This window comes from Salvelinus sp. IW2-2015, unplaced genomic scaffold (genome assembly GCF_002910315.2).
Source record: "Salvelinus sp. IW2-2015 unplaced genomic scaffold, ASM291031v2 Un_scaffold19, whole genome shotgun sequence".
Taxonomy (NCBI): domain Eukaryota; kingdom Metazoa; phylum Chordata; class Actinopteri; order Salmoniformes; family Salmonidae; genus Salvelinus; species Salvelinus sp. IW2-2015.
In genome coordinates this window covers 99,089-107,770 of record NW_019942505.1, presented here as the reverse complement: position 1 = coordinate 107,770, position 8,682 = coordinate 99,089, and the positions used below count along the sequence as shown (strand labels likewise).

Here is an 8,682-nt window from a genome sequence, read left to right as displayed (position 1 = left end):
AGTTATAATTGCTGTGATTGTAACATGTATTGACTCAATGGGTTGAATACTTATCTATTCAAAATATATTTGTGTTTTATTTTCCATAAATGTGATWATTTTTTTTGTATTTTTCTTCCACTCTGACATTATAATATTATGTGTAGATCGTTGACAAAAAATGTAATCCATTTCAAACCCATTTTGTAACACAACAAAATGTGGAAAAAGTCAAGGGGTGTGAATACTTTCTGAAGGKACTGTGTATATATAACAATGGATATATACATGTATTTTATTTTATTTCTCATTTTCACAATGTCTGGTATATTAATGATTTACCTCCAAATGCTTCCATTTTAGCCTATATTCTTGCACAGGACTCTTACCTTCATGACCCACAGAAACACTCGAACAAATGCCAAAAGGTAACATATTGTTCTCTGATTGATCTGAAAGGGATCAGATTATTTTTATATGGTAGATATTAAGACATTAATCAGAGATGGTATAAAGTAGAACCTCAAAGATAAGATCTTCAAACTTACAGACTGGACGGTAACCAAATGGTTAATATRAAACCGGGGCATGTATTAAATGCAAAAACCAATTTATGTAGGCTACACACAAGCGTACACCTTGCTTACACGTGTAAATACACTATCTATATTTTCTATAAAGGTAGATGCGGTTATCAAGATGATTTCAAAGTTACGGACGGCCATTTTATGGACCTCCGTTCCCGACGTGTTCTTATCTTTGAGGTCCTACTGTACTTTTCTTTTTTTATCTCATCAAAGTTAAAGCCACTTCTAAGGTCTTAATTTGTGCTGTGCTTGAACTTGTGTGCTCAGGAAAACGTTCAAGGTGGATGACATGCTGCTCAGAGTTGAGAAGATGAAGGGAGAGCAGGAATCTCACAGGTAAGAGTTAGGAGACGTAACATATTATAATACGTATTATACGTTTTAATGGTTATAATAAGTTAAGTATTGAGTCATATAGTTATAGTTTTCTTTTCTTTAAATGTATTTTATTTGAGGTGTTTTCACTTTATTTAGACAGTAAAGTAATCAGAGGTGGAGACTGGCAAGTAGGAGAGAAACAGTGGGAAGGGTGGGGAACCTTATATGTGACTTGTGCCTGGGGTGTTACCACAGCTCTGCATCTTTTCTGACTGTATTACTGCTGTTTCTTCTAGCTTGCCCTCGCACCTGCAGCTTACCTTCACTGGATTCTTCCATAAGGATGGTATGCCCATCAATACTCTCCTGTTTGCACCATYTTCAAATGCAATGTATTTGTATGCCTTATACCAATGTGTTGGTGTGATATTTGTACAAAAACGGAAGAGACAAAAGGATGAAACATAAGACACACTTTTTTTCTCTCACTTTCTCCCTCTCACAGAAAAGCCATCTCAGAATTCAGAAAACGAACAGAGCTCGGTCTCTCTAGAGGTGCTACTTGTCAAAGTCTGCCATAAAAAACGAAAGGTAAAAACAAGGCTTCGTTTCTCTCTCACATTGTCTCAATCCAGTGAAATTGTTTATAAACCAAACTCCTAACTCACCTCCTAGCTAAATCCTAACTTTTCTCCTTTAACYTTGTTTTCCATAGGATGTCAGCTGCCCGGTGAAGCAAGTGCCTACAGGTAAAAAGCAAGTGCCTTTAAATCCTGACTGCAGCAAACAAACCAAGCCCGGCTCCCTGCCCTCCCTGCTGGTGTCCAGTAACGAGTTTGAGCCCAGCAACAGCCACATGGTCAAGTCCTACTCACTCCTGTTCAGGGTCTTACGCACCGGGAGGAGGGACATGAACGGCCTTGTGAACGGCGAGGCCAARGAGAACATAGGCAAGTAGTTGCAAAAACACCCTCAGGGATGTTGGATGACTCACTAAAATCYAATGTCTGTGTTTGTTTGGAGAGAAAACAGGTTAGTTGTAGGGAGACTACCTCATGAAGGTAGTTGAGAGAATGCCAAGAGAGTGCAAAGCTGTCATCAAGGCAACGGGTGGCTACTTTTTAAGAATATAAAATATATTTTGATTTGTTTAACACTTTTCTGGTTACTACATGATTACATATGTGTTATTTCATAGTTTTGATGTCTTCACTATTATTCTACAATGTAGAAAATAATAAAAATTATGAAAAACCCTTGAATGAGTAGGTGTCCAAACTTTTGACTGGTACTATATATATATGTATGGCGACCATTTTGTTTTGATGATGTGGCATTATATTCATGAGGCAAATGTCTAATTGTTGTTTGTTTGGTGTCTTTGCATGTTTAGATGTGACAGAGMTGCCCAGCAGAAAGAAGAGAAGCTCCGCCCACAGAGAAGATGGKGAGACCACAGAGACCTTTGTTGCACAGATGACCGTCTTTGACAAGAACAGGTAAACAACATACCATATATGGCAAAATGGTAGTCATTTATCCCCAGGTGGCAACTGTCATTACCAAGTTGCTGCTGCACTTTGACCTCAAGGATATTTAGCCACTTGTGAGTGGCTTTTTAGGGTGCTATAATATCTGAGCCCTATTTCGGAATTGAAACCATAACCACATATAACTGTTCACACTCAATGTTAAATGCATTACTCAGAGCGTCCTAGTTAATAAGGGACCTCTGTCATGTGCAGGAGATTACAGCTGCTGGATGGGGAATATGAAGTCTCCATGCAAGGGATGGAGGACTGCCCCGTCAGCAAGAAACGAGCCACATGGGAAACCATTCTGGATGGGAAGGTGAGTGTGACAAAGGCACGTGTGTGTGCCAACCTAGCAGGCTTTGGTTTCAGACCAGCACTAAAATCGCCTGATTTTAATTACACTAATCAGTCTTGATAAGCAGTTGATTAATTGAATCAGGTGTTGTTGTGCAGAGCTGAACCAGGTGTTGTGCTGAGCTGAAACAACAGCTTGCCCAATCAGTAGCTCTCCAGCACCAGGGTTGGGGACGACAACTATACTATCAGTAGGACACTCCACATCGAAATGTGTGTATGATGGTACTGAGACAATGTTTCCGGCTCTGCTCCCACAGAGGCTGCCACCGTTCGAGACGTTCTCTCAGGGACCCACGCTGCAGTTCACTCTGCGCTGGACAGGCGACGCCAGCGACAAGTCCACAGCCCCCGTGGCCAAGCCCCTGGCCACACGCAACTCTGACGGCTCCAGCCCCGTGGAGAGCAGGCCCAGCACACTCAAATCTGCCCCCCTGTGTAAGAGACACAACACACTCAATAGCAACTTACTTGGCTTTTACCCAAAAGGAACAACACATTGTAACCTCCCATTAGATTCAATCACACCAATTTCAGTATACTGTTCTCTTGCCTTGACTCAAAATGTATGTATCTAAGGCTGGGTTTACACAGGCAGCCCAATTCTGATAATTTTTTCATTCATTGGTGTTTTGACCAATCTGATGTGATTGGTCAAAAGGCCAATTAGTGTGTGTGTGGGGGGGGGTCAGAATTGGGCTGCCTGTGTAAATGCAGCCTTGGTCACCATCTAACCGATACTAGAGCCATAAATATACAATGACTTTAACTTTATAATAAAATTGACCAGACCGACATGCAGCTGCACCACTAGCACAATAATGCCCCTAAAAATGGTTTGRGCTATCTAATAACCTCTGTCTCCTTCATTTCTCCCTCCCCTCCCTGTTGTAGCTGTGAAAGCCTCTGTCAGCACAGACATCCAGATGAAAAGAGAACAGATCCTGTGTGAACCCAGGCAGAAACTGCGTATATTTTACCAGGTCTGTTTATGCACCAATATGAAATGTTTCACATCYCTTCACATAGTAAGGGGGAAACTCGCCTCATCCATCACTAATGTGTAGCACACGCCTGGTTATGATTATCATGATACACCTCTAAGTACAGGGGAAGAGTAGCGTAATATAKTTAAATGTAAAACAAAATGTTGTTTGAGCATCACTCAGAATGGTTCACTTATTAATAAACCAGTAATGGACTTCCATCTTTTTGTCCCATGGCAGTTCCTGTACAACAACAACACGCGGCAGCAGACGGAGGCTAGAGACGACCTCCACTGTCCCTGGTGCACTCTGAACTGTAGGAAGCTTTACAGCCTGCTGAAACACCTCAAACAGTCCCACAGCCGCTTCATTTTCAATTACGTGGTGAGAGWCTAGGGCTTTGTGTGTGTACGGGATTCCTATGTTTGAACGTTTTCCTATTTCAGCATGCTTATAGGGAAGGACATTCAACAAGCACAGCACTTACACAAATGACTGATGATTAGCTGAGAGAATTTGATGATAAAAAAATAGTGGGGGCTGTTTGTGGCTTGTGGCTTTTGACATTATCGATCATAGTCTGCTGCTGGAAAAACATGTGTTATGGCTTTACACCTCCTGCTATACTGTGGATAAAGAGTTACCTGTCTAACAGAAAGAACACAGAGGTGTTCTTTAATGGAAGCCTCTCCAACATAATCCAGGTAGAATCAGGAATTCCCCAGGGCAGCTGTCTAGCCGCTTACTTTTTTCAATCTGAGTAAAGCCAGTGTGTCTATGTATGCGGATGGCTCAACACTACACACGTCAGCTACTACAGCAACTGAAATGACTGCAACACTTAACAAAGAGCTGCAGTTAGTTTCAGAATGGGTTGCAAGGAATAAGTTAGTCCTAAATATTTCAAAAACGAAAAGCATTGTATTTGGGACAAATCATTCACTAAATCTTGTAATAACTAATCTGGATAATTGAGGTGACTAAACTGCTTGGAGTAACCCTGGATTGTCATGGTCAAAACATATTGATACAGCAGTAGCTAAGATGGGGAGAAGTCTGTCCATGATAAAGCGCTGCTCTACCTTCTTAATAACAGCATTACCACAAAGAGGGAAAATTGCATTTGGCTCAGAATTGGGCAGCACGGCTGGCCCTTGGATGTACACAGAGAGCAAACCTTAATAATATYCATGTCAATCTCTCCTGGCTCAAAGTAGAGGAGAGATTGACTTCATCACTACTTGCATTTGTGAGAGGTATTGACATGTTGAATACACCGAGCTGTCCATCTTAACTACTGGCACACAGCTCAGACACCCATGCATACCACACAAGACATGCCACAAGAGGTCTCTTCACGGTGCCCAAGTCCAGAACAGACTATGGGAGGTGCACAGTACTACATAGAGCAATTCTGTAGTGAATGTATTGTAATGTTTTTACAATAGTATAATTGCCTTAATTTTGCTGGACCCCAGCAGCTAATGGGGATCCATAATAAATACTATTAACCTATGCTAATTTGGTCTTTTGATTAACCCTATACAGGTTTTTTTTTTTTAACAAACAAAAAAACAGTTAAGAACAAAGAGATTTTAAAGCCATCTACTACCAAGTACCTGGCATGCTATATGTTGATTATTTGAGTTGTCAAGGATATTGAGAGTTTGATAAATAGTTATTTGAATTGAATTGATGTCCCCCTGCAGCCTCACCCTAAAGGTGCTAGGATAGACGTGTCCATCAATGAGTGCTACGACGGRTCCTACGTGGGCAACCCCCAGGACATCCACAGCCAGCCCGGCTTCGCTTTCAGCCGCAACGGCCCCGTCAAGAGGACTGCCGTGACACACGTACTGGTGTGCAGGTAAAGAAGGCGTCTCCTGTCTCCACTTTGATCTCACTGGCTCTCACCCTCAGTCAACCAGTAGCAAGGATTGCATGTCAGAATCAAAGCACTGAAATAAAAAGATTAACTTGGCTATGGTCAGCCTCCTGGGTAATCATGTGAAAGGATTTTAGTTTTTGTATTTGCTGTATGCTTAAGAAGTAAAACTGCTTTTGATTGGCTAACGTATTTCATATATCCTCACTTGGATGGTACCATCACAGCCGTAGGGCTAGCTGAGAATGTGTCCACGTGTACTATTTGTCCACTAGCTTGCCTGCGTGTGTGTACCCAACCACAGCCTCTGACCCCTAATGCATTGCTCCTGTCTTGTAGGCCCAAGCGGACGAAGCCCAGCCTGTCAGAGTTCCTGGAGTCTGAGGATGGGGAGCTGGAGCAGCAGAGGACCTACGTGAGCGGACACAATCGCCTGTACTTCCACAGTGACAGCTGCATGCCCCTCAGACCCCAGGAGATGGACGTGGACAGCGAGGACGAGAGAGACCCTGAGTGGCTGAGAGAGAAGACCGCCACGGTCAGTCCCTCCGCTCACACTGTTGCTCAGACCGAGATTATGTACAATGGACTAGAACAGAAGAGAATAAAAAAAATAAAAACATAACAATGACTGCCTGATGTTTATACAGAATAGTCCATATCTTAACTTGAGATAGATGTGAGTATCCCATTGATGTCAATGTATGAAAATCGAGCATGTCAAGATAGGATTACACCCTATATGAATCCAACAGAAATGAGTGTCGGCTTGAACTACAGCTGGGCTTTGCTTCCCTTATACTAAAATGTACCTTCTGGTTGTGTTGGTAGATTTTGGTCTTTGCGTTGACTAATTTATGACTTTTCCACCCACAGCAACTGGAGGAGTTCACAGACGTCAACGAGGGCGAGAAGGAGGTGATGAAGCTGTGGAACCTGCACGTCATGAAGCATGGGTATGTACCTAAAAGCTGTGGGTATGTATCTCTAATCACTAGCCTCTTACGGCACTATAGTAGATAACTTAGAAATACACATACAGCCACATCACCTTGAAGAGTTTACCTCTTAACATGTGCTATAAATGGTGTCTAAGTAAGGATAAAAATAGTCATCTTTATGTTACTGTAATTTAGAAATCCACATAAAGCCATGACACTTTGAGAGTTTACATCTAACATGTGATACAAATAAAATAGCATAATGTATTTAAAAAGTTGTCCTTAATCTGACTCATTCTCTCTAGTAAATCAGTATTCTAACCTCATTTCCTCCTGTTGTGTTCTGTTTCCGGGTCATATCTAGCTTCATAGCCGACAACCAGATGAACCAGGCCAGCATGCAGTTCGTGGAGAAGTGCGGCGCCTACATCGCCCGCCGCAACCTCTGCCGCAACTTTCTGCTGCACCTGGTCAGCATGCACGACTTCAACCTGGTCTCCGTGGCCACCATCGACCGCGCCATGTCKCGCCTCCGCCACATCCAGGAMGAGCTGCCCGACGCRGGGGCGGACGACCAGGCTGACCGGGCCCTCATGGAGGGCGCCTGCAATGGCACCGCAATCGCCTGCAGCTCTGGCGGGGGTGGTGGGACCAAGCACGGCAAGAGGACAAAAAGCTCCGTGACTGACTGATGAACTGATGGCATTTGGTGGCAGCAGTCGATCCGACCCATTCATTTTCATTGTTATAACTGTCACCCTTGGTGCTTAGCTAGGTGGGAGGAAGACGTCAATGGCGGATTGTCTTMAATTGACTCAAGACATACAAATATAGCTACACACACAACACAGGCATATGAAGACTCACTGTAATGTGAGGTTTTACCAAGTCATTATGCACCGTGAGACAGTTTTAGTGATTCTTGGTGGTTTCGGGGGTGTGAAGAAACTGGGGGAATCACTTGAAAGGTATTGTAATCATGCTTTGACTGCCTTTGTTATCACGTTGTAATCAGAAACTGTATTGAGTGGATATACAGTAAGTCATGCATATTGGTAACATTGTCACTCCTGATGATCTGTATTCCATAACCCTGTCTGTTTGGCTCTCATGATCCTTTTAGTTGACTATTGTTAGCACTTGGTAATAATTTGTATTAGTGAATTGTTTTAAACTTGAGTTGAATCACCATTTTAATTTTATTCTGCGCAACTGCATCAATTGTCAGATTCACCCCGTCTGTCTTGAATCCCCTGAAACCTTATCAGGATTTTATTTGTTTTGATTTGATGTATGTTGATTCTCATGTTTCTGTTGATACTATCTTGAGTAATGAAGGAACAGTGGACTATTTTTCCACACGACCGGATTACTCTCTGCATCCATAGCTTGAGGATATTAAGCCAAGATGAACCACAAACTGCCAGCACATTCGCCCTTTTTATGTAGACTACCTAGCTCTTCTACAGGGGTGTGTTCACTAGGAACCAAGCGGAAGCAAACGGGACAAAACMGGGCGGGACCTACCTGTATTTGTCCAATAGGAAATTCTTGTTTTTGTTGCAAAATGTTTTCTGTTGTGAAATGTTTTGCCACGGTTTGCTACTGTGTGCACTAATGAATACACCCCAGATAACATGACTACAACCTATGGACGTTTTATGACATGCTGGAACCTGTATTATGGTTAACTAGGTTTGAGGGACATCTGGAACTCAAGCTGTTTTTGATGTTCATTGATCTTCATAAACGGGTGAGATAGGAAGTGTTGGACAACACTCCTTACAGACACTTTGTATACATTGTAATAATGTCAATATCTAGCTATATCCCATTGTGAACCTGATTATCACTGATTTATGGACATGTAGGATTTTTCTTCAAAGGCAATATGCTGTTTGTTCATTGGAAATGGGTCCTAGTTGATATGTGTCTATCCTACTATTAGGCTCTGTTTAAATGCCAAAGGGGGTGATTTTCAGTAAGTCTCTCAGTTCTGTGTACATTTTTTTTTTTCTGCATCATTTCAAAACTTTAAATGACAAGCGGTGTATAAGCCTTAGCTGTGTTTTTGCGTTGTGTGAGTGCACAAATTGA

General features: G+C 42.3%; 1 protein-coding gene across 2 annotated transcripts; it reads left to right on the top strand.

The window, feature by feature from the left end:
• Positions 1–300: 300 nt before the first annotated feature.
• On the top strand, positions 301–7,433 carry suz12b (SUZ12 polycomb repressive complex 2 subunit b). Of its 2 annotated transcripts, none has more exons than XM_024134950.2 (14): positions 301–407; positions 834–902; positions 1,181–1,230; positions 1,390–1,475; positions 1,600–1,834; positions 2,278–2,383; positions 2,630–2,735; positions 3,034–3,211; positions 3,668–3,756; positions 4,000–4,143; positions 5,469–5,626; positions 5,984–6,182; positions 6,521–6,600; positions 6,950–7,433. In XM_024134950.2, exons 1-14 carry the CDS (start codon positions 373–375, stop codon positions 7,275–7,277), a joined length of 1,863 nt encoding a protein of 620 aa, XP_023990718.2. In that variant the 5' UTR covers positions 301–372; the 3' UTR covers positions 7,278–7,433. The 2 variants fall into 2 exon arrangements, with proteins under 2 accessions (XP_023990718.2, XP_070294089.1); XM_070437988.1 differs by having other exon boundaries at positions 6,521–6,621.
• The last annotated feature ends 1,249 nt before the right edge of the window (positions 7,434–8,682 follow it).